Source organism: Haliotis cracherodii, unplaced genomic scaffold, assembly GCF_022045235.1.
Source record: "Haliotis cracherodii isolate W230 unplaced genomic scaffold, xgHalCrac1.p SCAF_7, whole genome shotgun sequence".
NCBI lineage: Eukaryota > Metazoa > Mollusca > Gastropoda > Lepetellida > Haliotidae > Haliotis > Haliotis cracherodii.
The window spans coordinates 24,794,165-24,822,124 of record NW_027266330.1 but is presented as its reverse complement, the minus strand read 5'-3'; the positions used below and the strand labels follow the sequence as shown (position 1 = coordinate 24,822,124).

The following is a 27,960-nucleotide window of genomic DNA, read 5'->3' as shown; positions in this document are numbered from 1 at the left end:
ATCATATTCATTCATTAAAAGAATTCTGACGATTGAAACATTGCAGTTTGGTAAGCATTGTATATTAACACCTATAATCCTTTGTCTTCACATCCGGGCTAGGCTGAACAGGATACCAAATAGGATTACACCAGCGAAATATGTGGACGTTGGCACAGGTCCGTTTCAGCCACCACCCACCTCATTCGATCCGCTATTTTGTGTACACCGTTCGTCCTTGACCTTCTTTGCTGGTTTTGCGATAAAATATAAATCATGCTGCGTGTTTACAGTTTGATCGGTAAAGAGCTTGGCAACAGATCGAATCAAGTATGTTTAGTAAATAACTAACTTTGATGCTAAAACAGATATGTATAACAATATGTGGACACGGAAAGAATGTATGCATGTGATCGACCGAAAAATGTTCTGTTTTCGATCACTAGCCCCCTACTGTATTGCCAGGACTTTTTCACTTGCAATACAAACTTAATGTGCAACCTTTAGATCAGCTTGTATCGCGAATGAACATTACAGTGAAAATACAAATGCTCACTCCGTTTTTTCTTTCATTATGTATTTCTTCTAATGACATTCTGTTTAAAACAGTTAAGTTAATGGGTTTTGCAGAAACGTGCATTATACATTATGTACAGTCAAGAAGGGGAGCAGTTTCCAGTGAAGACGTTGTAATGTGTGTCATTGTGAAACTGACGCATGGCTACTTTGTACATATCCTCGTGTTATGGATTTTCAAGCCCCTAAGAGGTATTTTGCATTACTGTCTAATAACAATCCCAATACACTAAAATTAAGTCTTACCTTTGAAAACATTTAAATTATTTCTGTTTGCGCATGGAAGGTAAAATAACCATGTCTTGTTAATTTTATAGTGATAATGCCTAGTTGAGCGAGACCTGGGTCAGTCAGGTGCCATCTTGTTACACTCATGTGATTTTTAGACGTTCCATTACAGACGAGTTAAAAATAGCTAGACAAAGTCAACATGACCAGTCACATGACAGGCAGGAAGGTTACAAACAGCAGTCGATTCACCATCAGTGCATACGATTGTTCTGATGCCAAATCATCATCAGCACTAGGTTAATAAAAGTGTGTGCTAGAAAACAGGCGGGTTTGAAGTATGTTTGCATAACAGAATATCTTACCTCATGTAGCATGATGTAGCTTAATTTATAACATGACTTCAGTGCTTCTTTATTGTCTTCAGTGGGCTTTGTGGCATCTACCTTGATTTCATCATGTTCATCAGTAAGATCATGATCACATATTGTGGAATGGCTTCAAAAAAGTTAAGGCTTGAAAACACGTCACATGGGGAATACATACATATATATGGGTGTTCTTGGGTGGCACAGTCATTCAAGGTGCAGCAATTCGATATGGAGAGTTGTGTCCCTTTGGTGTGCAAGAAACCCTTCAATAGATCTTCAGCAACCCATGCTTGCCGTAAAAGGCGTCTATGCTTGTCGTAAGAGGTGACTAACGGGATCGGGTGGTCCGGCTTGCTGACTTGGTTGATACATGTCGTCGTACCAATTGCATGGAACGATGCTCATGATGTCAATCACTGGATTGTCTGGTCCAGACTCCACTATTTACAGACCGCCGTCATACAGCTGGAATATTGCTGAGTGCGGCTTTAAACAACAAACAAACAAAACAACATCGCTTATCACTGCTTGTTGCTGTTGTAGATATTCTCCCCTGTGTGGAGCTGTGCCAGGTTTGCCAGCATTTCGGCCCCTCTTGATCCGACGTGGTCAGCTGGAGCCAAGAAGGAGTTGAGGGGGAAGGATGTGGAGGACACTCTCACATGGAGGACATCAGAGGTGGATAAACTGGCAGACATTTCACCATGTTCACTCTGGCTAAAATAAATTGTTTGATAGGCACTAATTATAAGTTGACGGATGACAAAGTCAACAGCTTGCTTGTCAACGGTATAAATTGTCTACGTTGTGGCTAAAAAAGCTGCAAAGTCATAGCTATGTGCTCACTAGTGCTCTTATTTTACTATCTGACATGCCTGTGAAGAAAATTCTACATTGTGGGGTGGTGGGTTAGCCTTTTAGCCTTCACTCACTCACTCACTCACTCACTCACTCACTCACTCACTCACTCACTCACTCACTCACTCACTCACTCACTCACTCACTCACTTCTAAATTGTTTTATTATAGCATGGCCCGTGATATATTTCATACTTTGTGTTGATCTTGCTTGTGTCACATAATGACAGTCGACCTTTGAAAATCCAGGGTAGAATAGGTCTTCAGCAACCCATGCTTGCCATAAAAGGTGACTATGCTTGTCGTAAAAGGCGTCTAACGGGATCAGGTGGTCAGGCCTGCTGACTTGGTAGATGCATGTCATCATATTCAAATTGCGTAGATTGATGTCAATTACTGGAGTGTCTTGTCCAGACTTGATTATTTACAGACCGCCGTCATATAGCTGGAATATTGCTGACTTGCGGTGTTAAACAACAAACAAACAATTATATACTATTAGACATGTGCTGGTTGCCGATACACAGCTATGATTCTGTCAATAGAATCTGTATAAAACTGGTCTCTTGACTAATCTGGATCTCTGTCATATGCCAGAACAAATTTACAATCCTGAATTTACAGTTTTCATCTATCATCCAGTAAGATCTGTCCTACTCCATATTGTGGACAGAAATTGTAGGACAAAGAACCAATTTATTATGTAATTGATGCTCACTAATCGGGTAAACTTTTCACACATCTCTAGTAAGCTGTTCTCACAAACAATGTCATTTCAACATAGATTGATACCAAGATTGGTCTGATGTAAATATATCTGCTGTACTTGGGACATTTTTCTTGTTTATATTGTGGTGTAAGCCTTTCACCATGGCATCTAAGCTAGGTATTATTATACACATACACACGTCTTTAGTCTTGACTGTTCATTTCTTGTCAGATTCCAAAGGACATATCTCTTTGGACTTTTGTCTAATCTGGACTGCTGTCTAAACAGGACTTAATTCCCTGTCCCCTACAAGTCTGGTTTAGACAGATTCCACTGTATTTCCCAGCACCTTTAAAGTACCCCCTACATGCCCTAGATCCCAAACCTTTAACTTTGGAAATGTATTGTTATCAGAGTCATAAATCTAACAATGAAATAATTCTCTGTCATTTTTAGCTGTTTTTACTTGGTTTTCATGTTTAATTATCCCTGATGTGATGATTCTGTTCTAAAAAGGTTTTGTTTCCGTTGCCAGGGAATAAACGTCAAGCCTCTCTACACTCAAGAAGATGTGAAGGAAGTACCAAACGAGATCCCAGGGCAGTACCCCTACACCCGGGGCCCGTACTACACCATGTACACACACAGGCCCTGGACCATCAGACAGGTAGACAGACAGACATGACTTGCTGTGTGGTAGGCCTGACCCCCAGTACCCACATGTATACTGAACTGCAAAAGAAATATCACCCCAAGTAACATTGCATGAAAAGTTGTCATTTAAATATCTGGGTAGTTTTGGTCAAAGTTTCTCAAATTTAACTTTACCTTGTCCGTAAAAATGAATTTGATGATAAAAAACAAAAGCAGATGATTATAAAACTGATCGCAAAACCGATCATGGCAGCATCCATGGTAACCCGCTGCACGTGAGTTCCGTGCAAATTGAAATGCACATGTGTTCCCCCATTTCTTGCCCTATAAAAATCCACCCAGATCGGATAGCATTCGTTTGTTATTGAATTGCTACCACATGCCAAGATTGACATCAGCGACACCAAGCCCTTGGACGATTGGAAACTTGACAAACCACCCGGCAAGTAGCCAATGCATTTCAAGTCCACGTAAGGGCCATATACAGGCTCCAGCAACGGTACCAGACCACCAACACTACAGATGACCGACCTCGTAGTGGAAGACCAAGGGTCACTACCGGACTTCAGGATCGTCAGATTGTGCGACAGCATCTTCAAGATCGCTTTGTTACTGCTGCGGAAACTGCTTGACAGACCATGGGGACACACCAGCCACACATTAGTGTGGACACCGTGCTTTGACGATTGACGAGCAGACACCTCCACTGTCACAGGCCACGCCGAGGACCCATTCTGACACCACGTCATCGCCTGGACCGTCTTCATTGGGCAACACAGCATTAGCATTGGCACCACCAGCAGTGGAGAAGAGTCCTCTTCTCAGACGAGAGGTGTTACTGTATCTTCACAGCAGGTGACAGAGAGAGAGTCTGGCGACGCCGTGGGAAAAATTATTCGGATGCTTTTGTTTTTGAGAGAGACTCTTGGGGTGGAATTGGTCATGCACAGAGGGTCGGCCCTGTGGTCTTCCAGAACATCAGTCCAGGGAGAGGCAATGATGTCACAGCAGCTCGGCACATTGAACAAGTCTTGAGACCACACGCCATACCTCATTTGGCACGTTGCCACAACCAAGAGTTTCAGCATGATAACGCCTGTGCCCACACTGCGAGAGCAACACAAGACTTCCTCCATCAGAACCATGCAGTGCATGGCCTGCCCTCAGTCCTGATTTAAATCCCATTGAGCACCTGTGGGATGAGATTCAAGGACGACTGAAAGATGTCCGACCAAGGCCGACAACTGCAGCTGAACTGCGTCAGGCGTTCCCCAGAGTGACGTTGCACGGCAGTCATCAATGCACATGGCAGACACACGAGATACTGACTTGTGATGCCATTTTCTCAGAGACTAGTGTTGTGTTTCACTTTAAGAACATTTGACACTTTAATTTCAACCTTGATGATCAGTTTTGCCAGTTTCATCTTTTTTATATGTCTCAAAGTATGTTCACATACATGTTGGACAAATAAGGTTTCTCATATATCTAGCCATGGTGATGTTTCTTTTGCAGTTCAGTATATGTTCAAAGTAATTATGTAGGTCGACACAACAGTGTTTTACTGTAGTTTCATTTTACAAGACTGTGAATGATATGTATATCAATGATGAACTCTAAAATAGCACGCATGGTAGCTGACAACAGATATAACAAACAACTTTCAACAGTCTCCTGGACGTATAAAGATTCTTAGTAGAATCGGTCTTCAGGAACCCATACTTGCCGTAAAAGGCGACTATGTTTCACGTAAGAGGCGACTAACAGGATCGGGTGGTCAGGCTCGCTGACTAGGTTCATGCATGTCATCAACCCCAATTGCGTAGATCAATCACAATGCTCATGATATCAATCACTTGATTGTCTGGTTCAGACTCGATTATTTTACAGACCGCCGTCATATAGCTGGAATATTGCTGACAACGTGCAAACAAACAACTTTCAACAGTGTCCTGAGGTTTATGTTTTACCATGTCTTACTGAACATGGTCTTCAGTATGCAGGATTCAGCACTGTGGAAGAGAGCAACAAGTTCTACCGGGACAACATCGCAGGAGGCCAGCAGGGTCTGAGCGTCGCCTTCGACCTCGCCACACACAGAGGGTGAGCGAGACATCAAAGACTGCAACAACTTGAATACAGTGAACTATGTTTATAACGAACACGCTTAAAACGAACTGACAGATTTGACAAACTGGTGTTTTTAGTCCCGGCAATTTGCTGTATATATTTTTATAACGAACACGCTTATAACGAATTGACATATATATAACAAACTGTGTTTTTTTTTGTCCTGGACATTTGCTGTATATATGCTTATAACGAACTACGGTTATAACAAACTATAATTAATGGTCCCTTTGAGTTCGTTTTGACCATAGTTTACTGTACTCTGTAAAATGTAGTTTTCTGTACTCTGTTGTTTATGCTTTTTGGAGAGCATACTTCTATATTGTGGGGTGGTGGGTTAGCCTCGTGGTCAGTGCTTTTGCTCGTCATGCCAAAGACCCGAGTTTGATTCCCCACATGGGTACAATGTGTGAAGCCCATTTCAGGTGTCTCCCACCGTGATATTGCTAAAAGCGGGGTAAAACCATATTCACTTACTCACTTCCACATTGTTTTATTGAAGCATGGCCCGTGATATATTTGGTACTATGTGTTGATCTTGCTGGTGTCACATGACAGTCGACCTGTGAAAATCCAGGGTAGAATAGGTCTTCAGCAACCCATGCTTGCCTTAAGAGGCGACGTCGACTATGCTTGTCGTACCAGCCGACTAACAGGATTGGGTGGTCAGGCTCGCTGACTTGGCTAATGCGTGTCATCGATCCCAATTGCCTGGATCATTGCTCATGATGTCTATCACGGATTGTCTGGTCCAGACTCAATTTTTCACAGACCGCGGTCATATAGCTGTATAGGGTATTCAATATACTGTGTGGGGTATTCAGTATACTGTGTTGGGTATTCAGTATACTGTGTTGGGTATTCAGTATACTGTGGGATATTCAGTATACTGTGTGGGGTATTCAGTATACAGTGGATTGATGCTCACGATATCAATCACTGGATTGGGTGGTCCAGACTCGAATAATTACAGACAGCCGTCATATAGCTGGAATATTGTTGAGTGTGGCATAAAACAACAAACAAAGAAACAGCATGCTACGCGGGGTACCCATGTTAAACTGCGGCATGGCATCTTATTGGGCTAGGACTAAATAACCGACAAGTCCAGATTGGTCCAAGCAGACACACATACATCCATGTGGCTCTATGTGTAAAATAATCTTGAAAGCGATGTTAGATTGGATTTCACCTCACCTGAAAGCAACTGATGTTGTTGCAGCTATGACTCTGACAATCCCCGTGTTGTTGGCGATGTGGGCATGGCTGGGGTTGCTATAGACTCCGTGGAGGACATGAAGCTGCTGTTTGATGTTCTTCTGATGTTGTTGCAGCTATGACTCTGACAATCCCCGTGTTGTTGGCGATGTTGGCATGGCTGGGGTTGCTATAGACTCCGTGGAGGACATGAAGCTGCTGTTTGATGTTCTTCTGATGTTGTTGCAGCTATGACTCTGACAATCCCCGTGTTGTTGGCGATGTGGGCATGGCTGGGGTTGCTATAGACTCCGTGGAGGACATGAAGCTGCTGTTTGATGTTCTTCTGATGTTGTTGCAGCTATGACTCTGACAATCCCCGTGTTGTTGGTGATGTTGGCATGGCTGGGGTTGCTATAGACTCCGTGGAGGACATGAAGCTGCTGTTTGATGTTCTTCTGATGTTGTTGCAGCTATGACTCTGACAATCCCCGTGTTGTTGGCGATGTGGGCATGGCTGGGGTTGCTATAGACTCCGTGGAGGACATGAAGCTGCTGTTTGATGTTCTTCTGATGTTGTTGCAGCTATGACTCTGACAATCCCCGTGTTGTTGGTGATGTTGGCATGGCTGGGGTTGCTATAGACTCCGTGGAGGACATGAAGCTGCTGTTTGATGGCATCCCACTGTCCAAACTCTCCACGTCCATGACGATGAATGGAGCCGTGCTGCCAGTCCTGGCTATGTTCGTTGTGGCTGCGGAGGAACAGGTGAGTTGGGTTTAATGCTGCTTGGAACAGTATTATATCACAGCGTGTCAGCTTAATGTGGGAGGAAAGCCCGAAGGGATGCAGGTCTTAGACATTTACCACTTTGGTGAAATCACTTACTTATTCACAGCATGACTTCATTTGAGATTGTGATTACGTTGAATATTTGCAATGAGACATATTTTCAAAATTATTTCCCTATAGTGGAATTGTTGTTAGAGTTCAGCATTTTCAGCCGTGATATTGTATGCTTTCCTTCGTTGACATTGTGTATGGTGTGTATTATACAGTGTGGACTTTATTCAGGGAGTGTAATATTGCTGGAAAATTGCTGTGTACAGTCTTATGGTGTGGTGTGACTTCAGAAAGTGTAAAGGGCGGTCGGGTAGTCTAGTGGTTAAAACGTTCGCTTGTCCCGCCGAAGACCCGGGTTCGATTCCTGACATGGGTACAATATGTGAAACCCATTTCTAGTGTCCCCTGCATTGATATTGCTGGAATATTGCTAAAAGTGGCGTAAAACCATGCTCACTCACTCAGAGAGGGTAATATAGCTGGAATATTGCTGTGTACAGTGTTATGGTGTGGTGTGTATTCAGGGAGCGTCACAGGACCAGCTTGCCGGGACCATACAGAATGACATCCTGAAGGAGTTCATGGTGCGGAACACCTACATCTTCCCCCCGGAGCCCTCGATGAAGATCATCGGGGATATCTTCGAGTACACATCAAAGGTTTGTCCATGTCTCTCATAAGTAATTACTATAATTTTTCTCCATGAAGCTCCATAAAGAAAGTGAACAAATTTGAAATGGTTTACACCGGAATCAGTTTGTTCCACTCTGTTACTCATCATAAAGAAGTTGACATCCATCCTTATGTGTATCACTTCTAAATGCCTCTCAAAGTCTTAGTAACAGGCCCTACATGTGTCCAGGATTTTGTCAAGGTCGAATGTCTGAAAACATGCCTGTCTCCTTTCTTGAATCTGGAACTGTGTTCAAAGCTGGCAGGAATTGGTGTTTTCAGATCTGCATTTGGCAAGTAGTTCAGGGCCCACTTGCACAAAGCGATCTTAAGACTAAGATGATCGTAACTCCCATACTTTAACATAGGCTTACAATAGTCTTAGCGCTAAGATCGCTTTGTGCAAGTGGGCCCAGATGTAAATCAGCTCAAAAAGATATGATGAATGGATGAAAACAGAATGTAATCTGACCCCAAAAACTTATTGCAAAAGGTTAATTTTCACAGGATACTTTGGATTATGTACCGGGTAGCACAGAAAAAATCCCTAAAAAATATTCGATCGAATGATCATGATGAATGTAGAGCTGTTCTATTTTATGACATCAGGTATTCCGGTATCAAGGCAGAGTTGAACATGACCGAATGAATTATTACTAATAATATAATGAAATGTCACTGAAGACAGTGAAGCTGAGTGTAGTGGAAATCCTCATCCTTTATGCTATCTTTCTCCACAGAACATGCCCAAGTTCAACTCCATCTCCATCTCCGGCTACCACATGCAGGAGGCGGGGGCGGACGCCGTCATCGAGCTGGCTTTCACTATCGCTGATGGGCTGGAGTACATCAGGACAGGTGTGTACACCATAGTACATGGGGTAGATGCCTTACACTCTCCTTGTGAGTCTCCTTGTGAGTCTCCTTGGGAGTGTCCTTGGGAGATTCCTTGTGAGTCTCCTTTTGGGAGTCTCCTTGGGATTCTCTGTGGGAGTGTCCTTGGGAGTATCCTTGGGAGTCTACTTGGGAGCGTCTTTGGTAGTGTCCTTCGGAGTCTCCTTGGGAGTTTCCTTGTGAGTCTCCTTGTAAGTTTCCTTGGGAGTCTCCTTGTGAGTGTCCTTGGGAGTTTCCTTGTGAGTCTCTTTGTGAGAGTCCTTGGGAGTATCCTTGGGAGTCTCCTTGGGAGTCTCCTTGTGAGTGTCCTTGTGAGTCTCCTTGTGAGTCTCCTTGTGAGTGTCCTTGTGAGTGTCCTTGTGAGTTTCCTTGTGAGTCTCCTTGGGAGTGTCCTTGGGAGTCTCCTTGGGAGTCTCCTTGGGAGCATCCTTGGTAGTGTCCTTGTGAGTCTCTTTGGGAGTGTTCTTGTGAGTCTCCTTGTGAGTATCCTTTGGAGTCTCCTTGGGAGTGTCCTTGGGAGTCTTCTTGGGAGTGTCCTTGGGAGTGTCCTTGGGAGTCTCCTTGGGAGTGAATGAGTGGGTTTCTGAAGACCAAATCTAGCACAAGATCTGATTCCAATGAGTATGCGCCTCCCAGCGAACTACCGCTAAGAGGTAGTAACTATCTATTTAAGCCTGTATCATAGCTAATATGCAATACACACAATAAATGATACACAGTTCCTGAAATGAGTTTTTTTTCAGTTGATCTCCTTCTGTGAGAGAGTGAATATTGTTTTACTCTGCTTTTAGTAATATTCCAGCCATAGAATATTGAAGCCATGTCGGGAATCAAACCTGGGTCTTCGGTGTTTCCTCCCCTAGCTGAGACTCTGTGTTATAACTGAAATACTGTTCAAAGTGTCTTTCAAACTAAATCCATGCACTCACTTTGGAAAGAGGTAAAAAGACAAGACAAGGGTGTTACTTGCAACTTCCGATAAAAATGTTTTGACTACGCTTTTCATGTTTTGTAATTCATGTTTTGTTCTTTCATCAGGTGTCAGTCGGGGTTTAGATGTGGACAAATTTGCTCCAAGATTGTCTTTCTTCTGGGGTCTTGGCATGAACTTCTACATGGTAGGTAAAAGAGTAATACATGGTGTTTTCATTTGCAGTAAAACAGGGTGCTTTCACCTACAGTAAAACAGAGTGCTTTTACGTACAGTGAAACAGGGTGCTTTCACAACAGTAAAACAGGGTGCTTTCATGTACAGTAAAAACAGGCGGCTTTCACAACAGTAAAACAGGGTGCTTTCAACTACAGTAAAACAAGGTGCTTACACATACAGTAAAACAGGGTGCTTTCACATACAGTAAAACAGGGTGCTTTCACATACAGTAAAACAAGGTGCTTTCATGTACAGTAAAACATGGTGCTTTCACATACAGTAAAACAGGGTGCTTTCACTACAGTAAAACAGGGTGCTTTCATGTACAGTAAAACATGGTGCTTTCACTACAGTAAAACAGTGTGCTTTCACGTACAGTAAAACAGGGTGCTTTCACGTACGGTAAAACAGGATGCTTTCACGCACAGTAAAAACGGTGCTTTTACATACAGTGAAAAAGAGTGCTTTTACATACAGTAAAACATGGTGCTTTTACATACACTAAATTGGTGCTTTCACATACAGTAAAACGGTGCTTATACAGTAATACACCGAGCTTTCAGTTACAGTAATACATGGAATCCTCACTTAAACATGACAAGAATCTTACTGTGATTAAATCATGTGTGATGGACCCTAACAGAGAAGATGCAAAGTGTGTTATTGCATCAAATTGTGGGTGTAACAGTCAGCAATATACAACCTTATAGTTAGAAGAAACACTTCTGTAACTACATGAACATTTCCCTCCACTCAGGAGATTGCCAAGATGCGAGCAGCCAGGCGCCTGTGGTCCAACTTGGTGAGGGAGAAGTTCCAGCCCAAGAACCCCAAGTCAGAGTTACTGCGAGCTCACTGTCAGACTTCTGGCTGGTCCCTCACAGAACAGGTGGGTGCCTTCAGTGAAAGACAGATATGTGTGTGTGGATTCCTAGGAAAGTCTGACTTACTGTGAGCTCTCTGTCAGACTTCTGGCTGGTCCCTCACAGAACAGGTGGGTGCCTTCAGTGATGGACAGATATGTGTCTGTGGATTCCTAGGAAAGTCTGAATTACTGCGAGCTCACTGTCAGACTTCTGGCTGGTCCCTCACAGAACAGGTGGGTGCCTTCAGTGATGGACAGATATGTGTCTGTGGATTCCTAGGAAAGTCTGAATTACTGCAAGCTCACTGTCAGACTTCTGGCTGGTCCCTCACAGAACAGGTGGGTGCCTTCAGTGATGGACAGATATGTCTGTGTGGATGCCTAGGAAAGTCTGACTTACTGTGAGCTTTCTGTCAGACTTCTGGCTGGTCCCTCACAGAACAGGTGGGTGCCTTCAGTGAAAGACAGATATGTGTGTGTGGATTCCTAGGAAAGTCTGACTTACTGTGAGCTTTCTGTCAGACTTCTGGCTGGTCCCTCACAGAAGAGGTGGGTGCCCTCAGTGATGGACAGATATGTGTGTGTGGATTCCTTTGCAAATTGAGCCCCTATACCTCATCATTGCGGGGAGTCCATGTTAGCACTGGTGGTAAGAGGCAGCTTATTGGACCAGGTGATATTTTTTCAGTCCAGGTTATGCTTACAATCTACCACCAATACAGCATTGATTTCTTCATAATTATTTTGAAAGACTGCCAGTATTGACAGAAAAGTTAGCTTCATATATCTTCCTATCTATTAAATGTCACCTCGCCCAATATCAGTTCCATGGAAAGGACAGTCAATTCATCATAATATTAAATTTTTCGACCCAGGATCCATACAACAACATCATCCGCACAGTGGTGGAGGCGATGTCGGGGGTGTTCGGGGGCACACAGTCTCTACACACCAACTCTTTCGATGAAGCTCTTGGACTGCCGACGCCATTCAGTGCCAGGATAGCGAGAAACACACAGATCATCCTGCAGGAAGAGTCTGGAATTCCTAATGTAGGTCTTCTTATAACATAGACACATAATAACTGCCCAGGGAGCATATTTTTAAGAGGGGCGGTCGGGTAGCCTAGTGGTTAAAGCGTTCACTCGTCACGCCAAAGACCCGGGTTCGATTCCTGACATGGGTACAAAGTGTGAAGCCCATTTCTGGTGTCCCCTGCCGTGATATTGCTGGAATATTGCTAAAAGCGGTGTAAAACAATACTCACTCACTCACTCACTATTTTTAAGAAACCTGTCGATGCTTGAGATTTTGTTTTCATAATGTAAGGGTGCTTATAGGAACAGGGAGATTAACAATGCTTGATAATGCTTGATGGTACTTGACAGTGCCTGACAGTGCCTGACAATGCTTAAAATATTGAATGCCATAAATCTTTTCATCATTAGATGATACTGTTTCCAAATGTGTATGCTTTGCAGAATTGTTGTCTTTCAGAATACCAGGACGTACTGGTCATGAGTCTGAATCCCATATTCATTTCTGCATGTACATTGTGAAATTCGATAAAAAATAAGTATGTGGTATGCAGAATAACATATACCGTATTCGACGTAATAAGGGCCCCGCTCTAATAAGCGCCCACAGCGATATTTGCTAATATATTGGCTAATGAACAATCCCAATTAGCACCCCTTCGGATTGATCAATGTACACAAGACTTATTTATTCCTGTATAATACGCACTCATTTGTTATATGCATCCTTAATTATGGGCAATTAAATTCTGGAAAAAAATATCTGTCGTATGTAAACATTTCAGGCTGTCAGCATAAACCACAAAATTTTAGATCTTTCAACTCTGTTTTTTTTTAACCAAAATAATATTATAATAAGAGCCCCCTATTTCTAATTTTGAGAGCACCCTGGGGGCTTATTACGTCGGAATACGGTAATACGTAGTTTGGCATATTTCAGCTGATCGTAAAGTAAGCTTATGTCATGGCCTCCTTTTCCTGCAACAGTTGTCTGTCATATGTCATTTGTCTTCTGCCGTAACGTCTTCAACTCAGGACCCACTGTAACAATGAAACTGAAACTTCATGTGATTGTTTTCACGAATGATGTAACCTCAATTTGTTCAAGAAGTTCAAATCAGAATTTCAAAATGGCTGCCTTGACAGCCCTGTTTTAGTGAAATTTGGTAGATGTGTAATCAGTCGTGGGGCTCAACATATATGTCCCTCATGACTTGAACTTTGCACTTTGACCTAACGGAAAGTTGAAACGTCTTAAGGCCATTACGCAGCCAATATTGTTCAAATTTGTTTCTAATATTTACTTAAAGAATCCCCCAAATCACAGCCAATCTTCATATTGCTGTAATGGGGTAGAGATGGAGGTAGAGTAAATAGTTTGTTTTTCAACGCCACATTCGGCAATATTACAGCTATATGACTGTGGTCTGTAAAAAATTGAGTCTGGACCAGACAGTCCAGTGATTGACATCATAAGCTTCAATCCACGCAATACGGATTGATGACATCTATCAACCAAGTCAGCGAGCCTGACCACCCGATCCCATTAGTCGCCTCTTACGACAAACATTTTATGGCAAGCATGGGTTACTGAAGACCTATTCTACCCTGGATCTTCACAGGTACCTCACTGTAATACTGTGCACTGTATGTCTCAGGTGGGTGATCCCTGGGGCGGGTCCCTGTAATGGGGTGGAGATGGAGGCACCTCACTGTAATACTGTGCACTGTATGTCTCAGGTAGCTGACCCCTGGGGCGGGTCGATGTAATGGGGCTGGTCCCTGTAATGGGGTGGAGATGGAGGTACCTGACTGTAATACTGTGTACTGTATGTCTCAGGTGGCTGACCCCTGGGGCGGGTCCCTGTAATGGGGTGGAGATGGAGGCACCTCACTGTAATACTGTGCACTGTATGTCTCAGGTAGCTGACCCCTGGGGCGGGTCGATGTAATGGGGCTGGTCCCTGTAATGGGGTGGAGATGGAGGTACCTGACTGTAATACTGTGTACTGTATGTCTCAGGTGGCTGACCCCTGGGGCGGGTCCCTGTAATGGGGTGGAGATGGAGGCACCTCACTGTAATACAGTGCACTGTATGTCTCAGGTGGGTGATCCCTGGGGCGGGTCCCTGTAATGGGGTGGAGATGGAGGCACCTCACTGTAATACTGTGCACTGTATGTCTCAGGTGGCTGATCCCTGGGGCGGGTCCCTGTAATGGGGTGGAGATGGAGGTACCTCACTGTAATACTGTGCACTGTATGTCTCAGGTGGCTGACCCCTGGGGCTGGTCCCTGTAATGGGGTGGAGATGGAGGCACCTCACTGTAATACTGTGCACTGTATGTCTCAGGTGGCTGACCCCTGGGGCGGGTCGCTGTAATGGGGCAGGTCCCTGTAATGGGGTGGAGATGGAGGTACCTGACTGTAATACTGTGTACTGTATGTCTCAGGTGGCTGACCCCTGGGGCGGGTCCTACATGATGGAAAACCTCACCAATGACATCTACGATGAAGCACTCAAGTTAATCAATGAGGTAAGTTCCACGGGTAGAAGTAACAACAAATTTGTATGTAGCCAGCTGGGCTTGCTCCTTTAAAAAGTTAGTGGTCCTTTTCCGAACTCACTGGCCTACAACTAAATGATGGGGGCCACAAAGTGGCCAAACATATGGTCACGTAGCCACCTAGCGGCACTCTGAAAATTGACACTCCTCACCCCTGAAACGCCTTTTCCTGCACTCCTAATTAAATCTTGGCTTCCATTTGGCTCATTTTGTGGTGATTTATGAGAAAATAAAGATGTTGTATTTAGGGTTTCGGGATATTCTGACTCGTGTTCATCTCTCAACTGATCGTGTAAGTTTGTTTGAGGTGTTTCACACAGGTGTCAGGTCTCATTGGTCAGCTGAGATAGCACATGTGACAATGCTGTTAATGATGTCCACGGTTCGTTTAAAAAAATCCCATGAGCTAGATGACAATGAGGTGAGGTGAAATTGGGTTAATGTCGCGTCTAAGATTATTGCACTTATATAGCGACGTGCATGCACGTGTGTGTGTGTGGCTGCTTGTACTCTTCCGGACTGATGCCGATTTATAGTGCTAGCACACTGAGATACCATGCCGCAGTTTAACATGAGTACCCCACTCAGACACAGTATACTGACTCCGAGTGCCAGACAGGGTAACAACAAGTACCATCTTTTAACAACTTTTGGTATGACACGGCCGGGGATCGAACCCCAGACCTTCCGCTCTCCGGGCGGACGCTTTACCACTAGACCACGGAGGCGGTCTAGATGACAATGAGAAATCAATCAACATATTATTGGCTAATCCTTTGATCGATAGTTTTTTGAACTCAACTGACCATTCCTCCCTTGCTATGCTGTCACATGCATATTACATAACATGTTATACATCCATGACATCAGACCTGGTTTTATGACCCAATCTTAGATTTTTAAATCATTACCCAAGACACCAGAGATGCAAACCACCGATTGCTTTATATCCTTAACAGCCTCAGTGGAGTTATTTTGCATAGTCTTTGTCAGGTGAGCCATTAACTCAGCATTAAGAGAATGATGACAAATTTACAGGTGTAGGGTTATACCATGAAACATGGATGACAATGTGTCATACATGCATAAATAAATATGGGTTGTTACTGTTTTGAGTATAGGAACTGAACTTCATTGTTGACAAAATAATACCTGCACATTTTTACTGTAAGTGAACTACATAATTGTACCTCCATACTTTCACATATCAGACAAATTTGTATGGTGGAAAGTTATAGTAAGCATCATCCAATCAAACGCAAGGAGTCAATGGGATTCCCCCTTGCTGTCAATGATGCCCTCCAACTGCCCCATTCCTGGTTCGAAGCCCAGTCTGTTGGGTCACTGACATTAATTTGCATCTAGTGAATACGCTGGCAAATTAACATGGTGCCGGCTAGATGACTGAGATCTGGAGAGTTGTTTCCCTTTAAGGCTATTGTTAGACAATCTTAGATATTTCAGCACAGCCATAGAGCTACAGTCAGGTTGAGAAACAGGTGCCTGTCTTATGAATGGGTATGTGTTATGTTGACGATGGCTCACTCCCACCTGGGCCAGATCTAGGCGATCCATGCTATACTTTGCAAAGCAGTGGCTAAAATTTGCTATATTTTGTTAAGCAAATTTAAGCCACTGCTTATCAAAGTATAGCGTGGATCGTCATCACATAATTCGTATAAACATACAAACCCCATAGATGCATTGTTAAGGTCTAGCTCTGACCCAGATGGGAGTGAGCCAGAATCCCCATTGTCTATTAATACGTGTCTAGGGTTTCACAATCTTCATTCTCAGATTGAAGAGATGGGAGGAATGGCTAAGGCTGTGGCGTCTGGGATGCCTAAGCTGAAGATTGAGGAGTGTGCAGCCAAGAGACAGGCCAGGATCGACAGTGAATCAGGTCAGCAGTGGCACAGTTGTTAAAGCCCTCTCTGACTATAAATAGCTCGCTAGGTGGCGGTGTTTCAGTTTCGTGACTGGCAACAAAAACACAACAGTGTGTCGAGAGAAGCTTTTTGAAAACCGTACGTAAACATCTAACAGGGATAGAAATTGGCAGTAGTCCTGTAGTCCTTACCAAACTGCCCAATAGTAAAGGTATCCAAAGGACTAGTAGAAATTGGCCCATTTAAGGGTTTTGCTATATGTTATCATTATAAGGACTAGTGGACGAAAACTGTTAGTTTCTAACCCTGAATTCTAACACGTTCAGTGCATTTGTGGTCAAATTTTATCATGGTTTATACTCAAGCTTTTGCGAACATTTTGGTTCATTTACATAAAGTATAAGCTGAAGTGGCTTTTTTGTCTTTAAGTTACATATTGGAAGCTGTAGTGTCAATAAAGAGTTGACAGTGGTTCTACCTCTTCATTCCTTTAAGTTGATGTTCAGTACAGATGCCCGAACCTTTATCAAGCAAGTGAACTGTGCTTGGTAGAGGTTCTAAGTACAATTGACAAAAGCAAGAAGTTGAAATCCATGTCATCTCTGTTTTCACTGAAATAGCTACAAATCACTGACAATGTAGAACCATGTCAATCTCATTAAAGACAGATCTTAGTTGTCGGTACTGCTAAACAAAGATCTGAGGACATCCCATTACGGGTCATATCAGAATAACCTTTGCTCTGACCAAACAGAGCGTCGCTTACCAGATCAGGAAACTGTCAATACATGTTTCAAAGCATAGTCGCCAGTTTGAAACTCTTGCCGTAAGAGTTTAGAAGGAATGAACCATAATTTTGTGAATTACCTTTCTTTATTATAGAGGTGATAGTTGGCGTGAACAAATATCGATTGAAGGATCAGGACACAGTGGAAGTCCTGTCTATAGACAACACTGTGGTACTACAGAAGCAGGTGGCCAGATTGAAGACGATGCGGGAGACAAGAAATGAGGCTAAGGTAGGTCCCCTCACAGTATACTGAATATCCCACACAGTATATTGAATATCCCACACAGTATACTGAATACCCCACACAGGATACTGAATACCCCACACAGTATACTGAATACCCCACACAGTATATTGAATATCCCACACAGTATATTGAATACCCCACACAGTATACTGAATACCTCACACAGTATACTGAATATCCCACACAGTATACTGAATACCCCACAGTATACTGAATATCCCACACAGTATACTGAATATCCCACACAGTATACTGAATACCCCACAGTATACTGAATATCCCACACAGTATATTGAATACCCCACACAGTATACTGAATACCCCACACAGTATACTGAATACCCCACACAGTATATTGAATATCCCACCCAGTATACTGAATACCCCACACAGTATACTGAATACCCCACACAGTATACTGAATACCCCACACAGTATATTGAATATCCCACACAGTATACTGAATACCCCACACAGTATACTGAATACCCCACACAGTATACTGAATACCCCACACAGGATAATACTACATCAACACTACAGGATCTACATAATTTAATCACTTAGGACAGATAATTCACACTTTGGCTCACCTCAGAAGGCTGCTCTTTTTCTTCATCTTCCAGTACATTCTGGAGGACAGACTGTCATTATGTTGTTTGTTTGTTTGTTTGTTTGTAATGCCGCACTCAGCAATATTCAAGCTATATGACCGCGGTCTGTGAATAATTGAGTCTGGACCAGACAATCCAGTGATTAATATCATGAGAATCAATCCACGCAATTGGGATCATAGACATGCATCAACCAAGTCAGCGAGTCTGACCACCCGATCCTGTTAGTCGCCTTTTACGACAAGCATAGTCACCTTTAACGGCAAGCATGGGTTGCTGAAGACCTATTCTACCCCGGAATCTTCACGGGTTCTAAGCACCTGACTGTTAAACACCAGTCCTAAAGAGAAGCTATGAAGCCTATGCAGGTCCAGGTTGAATATGGACCTGACTGCACCTCCCTCTTTGTTTCAGTGCCAGGGAGCCCTGTCTGCTCTCACCAAGTGCTGTGAGACTGGGGCAGGGAACTTGCTCCATCTGTCTATAGAGGCTGCCAGGGCGCGGGCATCGGTAGGGGAGATAACTCAGGCCATGGAAGTGGTGAGTCCAACATTACGGATAATCTTCACTGTTGATCAATTTAAGGTCTTATCGTTTGACATGGATTTACTTTGGTCTTTCCAGTCCATGGTAGTGTGAGTAATACATTGTGGGGATCAAAGGTATGAATAAGGAGGTTCAAGGCACAAATAAGGGGGTCCAAAGCCAGTGTTCGAAATACCTGCCTGCCCGACCGTCCGAGACGGGTTGATTTCAATTCGGGCTGCCAGATTTTCAAATCCCCCTGACGGTCGGGTTATATTTCATATGTGAAAATATTCTAAATATTTCCCGATGATAAGCATTAATTCACATGTAAAGATGAATGAGAAAATGTAACCCAAAAGAAACCCCGTTAGCTTTTAGACAACCTAAAATTTAACCATGCGCTTATGCTACAAGGGCTGTGTCTATTCGCACGATATCGTGTACATAAAGAGTACATATTCCACAATGTACACGATATCGTGTAAATAACAGACAATTTATGACAATATGCACGATATCGTGTAAATAACAGACAATTTATCACAATATGCCCGATATCGTACAAGTAACAGACAATTTATCACGATATGCACGACATCGTGTAAATAACAGAACTTTAACCATAATATGTAGATATATCGTGTAAATAATGAAATATTTACCATAGTATGCACGCTATCGTGGGAATAACAGCACACGATACTCACACGTTATGGTATCACGGGTTATATTATTTGATCTATCAGCAGCGATTACGAACATTATATCAACTCGCTATATATGGCATTTGTGCAACTGTTAGAACCCACAACACTGGTTTTTAATAATACTCGTTGATAAAATCGAATATAATAAATATTAAAAGCAATCATCTACTAGTTTATCTATATGCATACAAATAAATATTTAATCATTTACACATCTTATTTACTGGGTATATTTTACATTATATTAAATGATAATTTATATGCCTCGTTAAAATGAAGACATTAATTGCGCAAAAAGTCGTTTTTGCTTTTTCCATGGCCATAGATGTGTAACAACCCTGTCATATATTCCCCAGAGCGCAATTTGTAGCGATCCCATAATGACAATAACCTACAATACTGTGTACGTATGCTAAGAAATAAATACCTAAATAACATATCAGAGTTGCCCTATTCAATTCTGATAAGAACGGTTTATGTATTCATATATCTGATGACTGTTTATTGGTTTCAAGTTCCAAATACAAATTTTAATATTGTTCTTAATTGAAATTTTTACATATTGGTGTCCTATTAAATCAAAATGCGATATTTTCGCATGCAAGTTATGATCAGTCGTTAAACATTTTGTCCATCTTTGGTGTTAAAATGATTAATGTTATGAGGCCCTATTTAGGAATAAGGATATTTACATGATGTATTCTAGGATATTAAACACAAATATGACCTAAAAAGTGTTTCTTTCCTTGCATTACTTCATGTTCATTGAATTCGATTTAAAATTTTAATTAAATTATCCAGAGAAACATATGATTATAGTGGGCAGGCAGGTTTTGGTCAGGGCTGGCAAGTATTTCAGCTAGCCAGTCTTGTGGTCTGGCTGGATTTTTTGGGAGTTTCATACCCTGCCAAAGCATGAATAAGGGGGTCCAAGGCATGAATAAGGGGTTCCAAGGCATGAATAAGGGGGTCCAAGGCATGAATAAGTGGGTCCAAAGCATGAATAAGGGTGTCCAAGGCATGAATAAGGGAGTCCAAAGCATGAATAAGGGGGTCCAAGGCATGAATAAGGGGGTCCAAGGCATGGATAAGGGGGTCCAAGGCATAAATAAGGGGGTCCAAGCCATGAATAAGGGGGTCCAAGGCATGAATAAGGGGGGCCAAGGCATAAATAAGGGGGTCCAAGGCATAAATAAGAGGGTCCAAGCCATGAATAAGGGGGTCCAAGCCATGAATAGGGGGGGCCAAGTCATGAATAAGGGGGGCCAAAGCATGGATAGGGGGTCCAAGGCATGGATAAGGGGGTCCAAAGCATGAATAAGGGGGTCCAAAGCATGAATAAGGGGGTCCAAGGCATGAATAAGGGGGTCCAAAGCATGAATAAGGGAGTCCAAGGCATGAATAAGGGGGTCCAAAGCATGGATAAGGGGGTCCAAGGCATGGATAAGGGGGTCCAAGGCATGAATAAGGGTGTCCAAAGCATGAATAAGGGGATCCAAGGCATGAATAAGGGCCAAAGCATGGATAGGGGGTCCAAGGCATGAATAAGGGGGTCCAAAGCATGAATAAGGGGTCCAAAGCATGAATAAGGGGGTCCAAGGCATGAATAAGGGGGTCCAAAGCATGGATAAGGGGGTCCAAGGCATGGATAAGGGGGTCCAAAGCATGGATAAGGGGGTCCAAGGCATGAATAAGGGGGTCCAAGGCATGATTAAGGGGGTCCAAGGCATGAATAAGGGGGTCCAAGGCATGGATAAGGGGGTCCAAAGCATGGATAAGAGGGTCCAAGGCATGAATAAGGGGGTCCAAGGCATGAATAAGGGGGTCCAAGCCATGAATAAGGGGGTCCAAGGCATGGCTAAGAGGGTCCAAAGCATGGATAAGTGGGTCCAAGGCATGAATAAGGGGGTCCAAGGCATGAATAAGGGGGTCCAAGGCATGGATAAGGGGGTCCAAAGCATGGATAAGTGGGTCCAAGGCATGAATAAGGGGGTCCAAGGCATGAATAAGGGGGTCCAAGGCATGGATAAGAGGGTCCAAAGCATGGATAAGTGGGTCCAAGGCATGAATAAGGGGGTCCAAGGCATGAATAAGGGGGTCCAAGCCATGAATAAGGGGGTCCAAGCCATGAATAAGGGGGTCCAAGGTTTGAATCAGGGGGCACACGGCATGAATTTTGTAATCTATTCTCAATTTCTTAACACAGTATTTTGTGTCGTATAAAACTGTGGAGTGAAGCACATCAATTTGTATATTTTCCAATTTGTATTTTTCTCGAAGTTTATTAGAAATTATGGCTATGTACCTGAAACTTGAAACTATACATAACATATCCACACCATATTTATGAACAGGTGTTCGGCCGTCATGTAGCCAGCGACAGAATGGTGAGCGGAGCGTACGTGACGGAGTTCGGTGAAGCCGAGGAAATGAGAATTGTGTCTGAGAGAATAAAGGTGAACATTGCACTCCTTGTCCATTGGGCATTTGTTACCAAACCTACAGATCTGTTGTCAGAGGTTCAGGACAATTTGTCCAATTTTGTCAAAAATGAAATGAATGTGATCATTTTAAGTTTACTGAGAAAACAATTTTGAAATGCTGGACTTCCTCATTGATAACATCCATGTAATATTTTGGGGTAGGACATTTGGGCAAGAACTAGGCATCCCCATGGGCACCAATTGTGCTCCCCTTCTTGCTGATCTGTTTGAATCAGAATTTTGGCTCAGATTAGCAAAATCAAAACAAAAGACTTTTGCCAAGAAGTATATCTTCTTGTATATCGATGATCTGATATCATTGAGTAACGGTCAAATAGCCAGTTCCCTTCCACTGATTTTTCAACCTGAACTAGACATTAAAGAAGAGACCACTGAGACCGCCTCATCAGTTTCATATTTAGATCTGTGCATAAAGATTCAGAGTGACAAAATGCCGAGCAATAATCCAGCAGCTCCAACCTTTGCTGTGTTCGTTTTGCAACTATTGAGGAACAATCGAACATGCTCTCCCTACCAAGATTTCAAAGAGCATGAGGACCGCCTCCGTGGTCTTGTGGTAGAGCATCCGCCCGGAGAGCGGAAGGTCCGGGGTTCGATCCCTGGCCGCGTCATACCAAAAGACGTTAAAAGATGGTACTTGTTGTTACCCTGTCTGGCGCTCAGCATTAAGGGGCTAAAACAAGGACTGGTCGGCTTGGAGTCAGTATACTGTGTCTGAGTGGGGTATTCATGTTAAACTGCGGCATGGTATCTCAGTGAGCTAGCACTATAAATCGGCATCAGTCCGGACTAATACAAGCAGCCACACGAACACACACACGTACATGCAAGTCTCTATATAAGTGCAATAATCTTGGATGCGACATTAAACCCCATTTCACCTCACCCCACCTCAAAGAGCATGATAAGACTCTTGCTCAAAAGTTGTTTGATCATGGTTACTGCATCCAAGGCCTCATTAAAGCTTTCAAAAATTTCAAAGCAATTCTAAATTTGACTGGTACTATATGGTCCCGTGTTTTTTCCAGGTGAACAATTGGCTTGCCTTTGCATGTATTTGTGATGTGTGACATCACCTGTATGCAAACACTTGTTACCATCACTATAAAACTGATAGTGATTCATAAACACATGCATATGATATAGTTGGAATCATACAATCGACTGCTTTTAACAGAGATTTCATATGAATATTCTACTGTTTACTGACTGCCATGGCATAAAACAACATGCGCTTAGGTTCATTGTTACAGTGAAATTGTGTTGGCTCACTCCCAAGTTTCATTCCCCTTGAAGTTAGAAAGTATCATTGTTTGGTGCAGAGCTTCGTGGAGGTGGAAGGGCGACGCCCACGTATCCTGGTAGCCAAGGTGGGCCAGGACGGCCATGATCGAGGCGGGAAGGTGATTGCCACGGGCTTTGCTGATCTCGGCTTTGATGTCGACATTGGTCCACTCTTTGCAGTAAGTAAACAGTTCACTTTTTAGAATCTGCTCTTGTCAAGTGGGCTTGCTGTAAATCACTGTTCACCAATTTCGTAAAATCAAGGGCAGTCGGGTAGCCAAGTGGTTAAAGCGTTCGCTCATCACACTGAAGACCCGGGTTTGATTCCCGACATGGGTACAATGCGTGAAGCCCATTTCTGGTGTCCCCGGCCTTGATTTTTCTGGAATATTGCTAAAAGCTGCATAAAATCATACTCACTCACTCACTTGTATAATCAGCATGACACACATATAATTATCTCTATGTCTGAATATACAATGGTTATGTTACAAAAAACACATGTTCAATAAGTGTAGAGCATCTCCACTTTACTTCACCTCAGACACCAAAAGAGGCAGCTCAGCAAGCGATTGATGCAGATGTGCATGTTGTGGGAGTTAGTTCCCTTGCTGCGGGTCACAAGACCCTGATTCCAGAACTTATCAAGGAGCTCCAGAACATGGGACGACCGTGAGTATCACAATCATTTGTCTTGTACTTGATTTCATATCGCACTTATTGAAGAAATTTTAGGGTAATATAAGAGGTGTCTTGTCTACAGTGTGATTACATCCAGTTTCAAGACACTGAAGGCTTGTCTTCTAAATAGAAATGAGTGAAAGTCAACCAATCACAAAGTTGTGGAGGCAACGGTTGGTGCAAGTTGTAACACACCCTCACTTAAGTTTGGATTCATCCAATAGCTGCTGTGAGCTTCAGTGCCTGTAGTTATCTCGTACAGGCTGTAGGTAATTTGTATGTATCTCTGCTGACAGGAGCGTACCCATCCCTCATACTGTCCTCAGGGCGGTCGGGTAGCCCAGTGGTTAAAGCGTTGGCTCGTCACGCCGAAGACCCCGGTTCGATTCCCGACATGGGTACAATGTGTGAAGCCCATTTCTGGTGTCCCCCGCCGTGATATTGCTGGAATATTGCTAAAAGCGGCGTAAAACCATACTCACTCACTCATACTGTCCTCTGATGGATTGGGGTGGTGGGGTAGCCAAGTTGATAAAGCGTTTGCTCGTCACGCCGAAGACCCGGGTTTGATTCCCCACCTTGGTACGATATGCGAAGCCCATTTCTGGTGTCCCCCGCCTTGATATTACTGGAATATTGCTAAAAGTGGCGTAAAACAATACCTGCTCACTCACTCCTCTGATGGATGAGTCATGTGCTGCTGTTTCAGTGACATCCTGGTTGTAGCCGGCGGCGTGATCCCTCCCCAGGACTATGACTTCCTCTTCAGTGCTGGCTGCTCCGCTGTTTTTGGCCCAGGTGAGGAGGGATAACATAAGTCTAGGTGCTTCCTGTGATTGGAATGTATGTATCTGCACAAATACATAGCACCCACTCACACACACATACCAACATCTACCTCCACACACATACCCACATCCACCTCCACATCCACCTCCACACACATACCCACATCCATCTCCACACACATACCCACCTCCACCTCCACACACATACCCACATCCATCTCCACACACATACCCACATCCACCTCCACACACATACCCACATCCATCTCCACACACATACCCACATCCATCTCCACACACATACCCACCTCCACCTCCACACACATACCCACATCTACCTCCACACACATACCCACATCCACCTCCACATCCACCTCCACACACATACCCACATCCATCTCCACACACATACCCACCTCCACCTCCACACACATACCCACATCCACCTCCACACACATACCCACCTCCACCTCCACACACATACCCACATCCATCTCCACACACATACCCACCTCCACCTCCACACACATACCCACATCCACCTCCACACACATACCCACATCCACCTCCACACACACCAACATACATACAAACCCATGCATGACATAACACACAATTACCACCACACACAACGAATGGAGACTAACGGGTGTCGGTTGTCAGGCTCGCTGACATGGTTGATGCATGTCATCAATGCCAATTGCGTGGATCGATGCTCATGATGTCAATCACTGGATTGTCTGGTCCAGACTCGATTATTTACAGACTGCCGTCATGTAGCTGGAACATTGCGGTGTTGAGTGTCACGACACACTTGACACCACCAGAGACCATATAATAGATGTCACGACACACTTGACACCACCAGAGACCATATAATAGATGATGGTTTCGCGCATTGGCTAGAGGGCCGTCCCTCTATTATATGGTCTCTGACACCACCAAACGGGCTAGACACTTACAATAAAGGGGAGCTTACTTTTGTATGACTATAGCTCTGTCAAGTGTTATGTTAACAGCATTGTTATGTTCACTGCAAGCGAAGTATCACTTTTCTCAAAGTAGACACAATTTATGGATAACAACTTCTTTAATACTGTAAAGGCAACGTTTCAGTATGGATCCTGTATAGATTCAAGATTGTCATCCGTCAACTTCTAAGTTATGCCTAACTTTTGAAAACTCAGTCTTTCACACTGAAGTGTGTAATAAATGACCAAGTATCTTCTTCTTCATGCAGGGGCGCACGTGGCCCAGTCGTCTAAGACGCTGTGATTGGCTGTGCAGAGTTGCGTCCCTTGGACACGCCAGAAACCAGTGATTGTGGGTTCGAATCCCGGTTCACCACGATAATGTTTCTAGGTTTGCCTGAAGTGTGCAATAAATGACCAAGTATCTTCTTCTTCATGCAGGGGCGCACGTGGCCCAGTTGTCTAAGACGCTGTGATTGGCTGTGCAGAGTTGCGTCCCTTGGACACACCAGAAACCAGTGATTGTGGGTTCGAATCCCGGTTCACCACGATAATGTTTCTAGGTTTGTCAGCACCATACCCGTGCTTGTGGGTTTCACCAAAGTGGTAAATGTCTGAGACCTGCATCACTTCGGCCTTTCCTCCAACATTAAGTTGACATGACATGATATAACTGGAATACTGTTAAAAGCGGTGTTAAACCCAACTCACTCGCTTACTCTTCTTCAGGGACACGGATACCAGACGCTGCAATGAAGCTGATCGACATGATTGGTCAGCATTCAACCGAGACAAAACAAAGGGCCTAATACTGAGAATGACATCAATGCAAAGATCTGAGACATTCTGCATTATAAGTGCCATGCTGTTAGTGCATCTAAGTGCCATGATATGCTTCTTCGTCTGATGTTGTTCTGTAACTTCCTTTGGTATACGACCCGTGAAGATCCGGGGTAGAATAGGTGTTCAGCAACCAATGCTTGCCATAAAAGGCAACTATGATTGTCGTAAGAGGCGACTAATGGGATCAGGTGGTCAGACTCGTTGATTAGGTTGATGAATGTCATCGTATTGCGATTGCATGGATCGATGCTCATGATGTCAATCCAATCACTGGATTGTCTAGTCCTCACTGTATTATTTACAGTCTGATGTCATATAGTTGGTATATTGCTGAGTGAGGCATTAAACAACAAGAACAACAAAATCATTCATATTGATTGGTCCCCAGTGTATATCTCTCTGTTGACATTGTTGACATTATGGATAATCAGATGCATTTTGTGTGGCTTCAGCCTTCATCTGCAGAATGGGATGTGTTTCTTCTTGGGAGTATCTTACTGTGATGGCCTGAGTCCTAGGTGCTTTTGTACAAAAGTACCTTAGCGCTAAGACTGTTGTAAGTCTATGTTTAGGTATTGGAGTTACAATCACCTTAGCGCTAAGATCGCTCTGTACAAAGGCACCCTGGGGATCGGTCGTGATCACAAACTCAAAGTTACAATGTTTAGTCACAGGGGTTGTGATTCAGATTTGTTGCCATGAAACCACTCCAGCATTCTTAAGTAAGATAAAGTAAATGTGTTTTATGAAGCAAATCATATTCATGGACGTGTGTTGGAGAGTGAACATCCTTCTAGTGTATTTAATCTGAAAGGAAAGTGATAGATTTACACTTTGAATGGTATAACAGGGAAGGAAGAAGCATTTGTGTATGGCAATGTATGTTTACCAGGTACTGTTGACTGTAAATACTGTACTAAAGTGTGTGTGGAAGGGTGAATGTGATGATGTGATAGAGTATTATGATATTTAGTATTGCAGTTGATAATGAATTGTAAGACTTTAAGTTATTCCAATAAATATTTCAAATCAGCGTATGTCTTGTGTTTCTGAATAAAACACGTAACCTGATGTCATTGTTCTTTACTTTTGAATATTTGAAAATTCTAGTTCGAGCTTCCATCTTAGCTTTGTGTCCTGTAGATTTTAGTCTGAGCATATGGATTCATATCGACTGATCTTGTCAAACCAAAACTAACCTTGTAGGTTCTGGGTTAGGAAAGGTCCACAGCAACCAATGCTGGTCCTAAGGCAAAAAAAAAAAAGATTTAGTTCTCGGGCAATGTTTTTTGAAAATATAGTGAGGGCAGGCAGTGTCTTTTTTTTTGTTGTTGTTCAAATTAGTATGTAACCAACTAAACAGATGTGTAACCAAATAAACATTGT

General features: G+C 43.3%; 1 protein-coding gene across 1 annotated transcript; it reads left to right on the top strand.

Annotated features, from left to right (window-relative positions):
- The first annotated feature begins 151 nt into the window (after positions 1-151).
- On the top strand, positions 152-27,614 carry LOC139447816 (methylmalonyl-CoA mutase, mitochondrial-like). The gene is made up of 19 exons (XM_071229301.1): positions 152-309; positions 1,698-1,832; positions 3,257-3,388; positions 5,372-5,478; positions 7,288-7,471; positions 8,071-8,205; positions 8,959-9,076; positions 10,151-10,230; positions 11,020-11,151; positions 12,003-12,179; positions 14,615-14,698; positions 16,526-16,631; positions 17,500-17,636; positions 18,683-18,808; positions 21,858-21,959; positions 23,330-23,470; positions 23,836-23,963; positions 24,682-24,770; positions 26,461-27,614. Exons 1-19 carry the CDS (start codon positions 256-258, stop codon positions 26,538-26,540), a joined length of 2,247 nt encoding a protein of 748 aa, XP_071085402.1. The 5' UTR covers positions 152-255; the 3' UTR covers positions 26,541-27,614.
- The last annotated feature ends 346 nt before the right edge of the window (positions 27,615-27,960 follow it).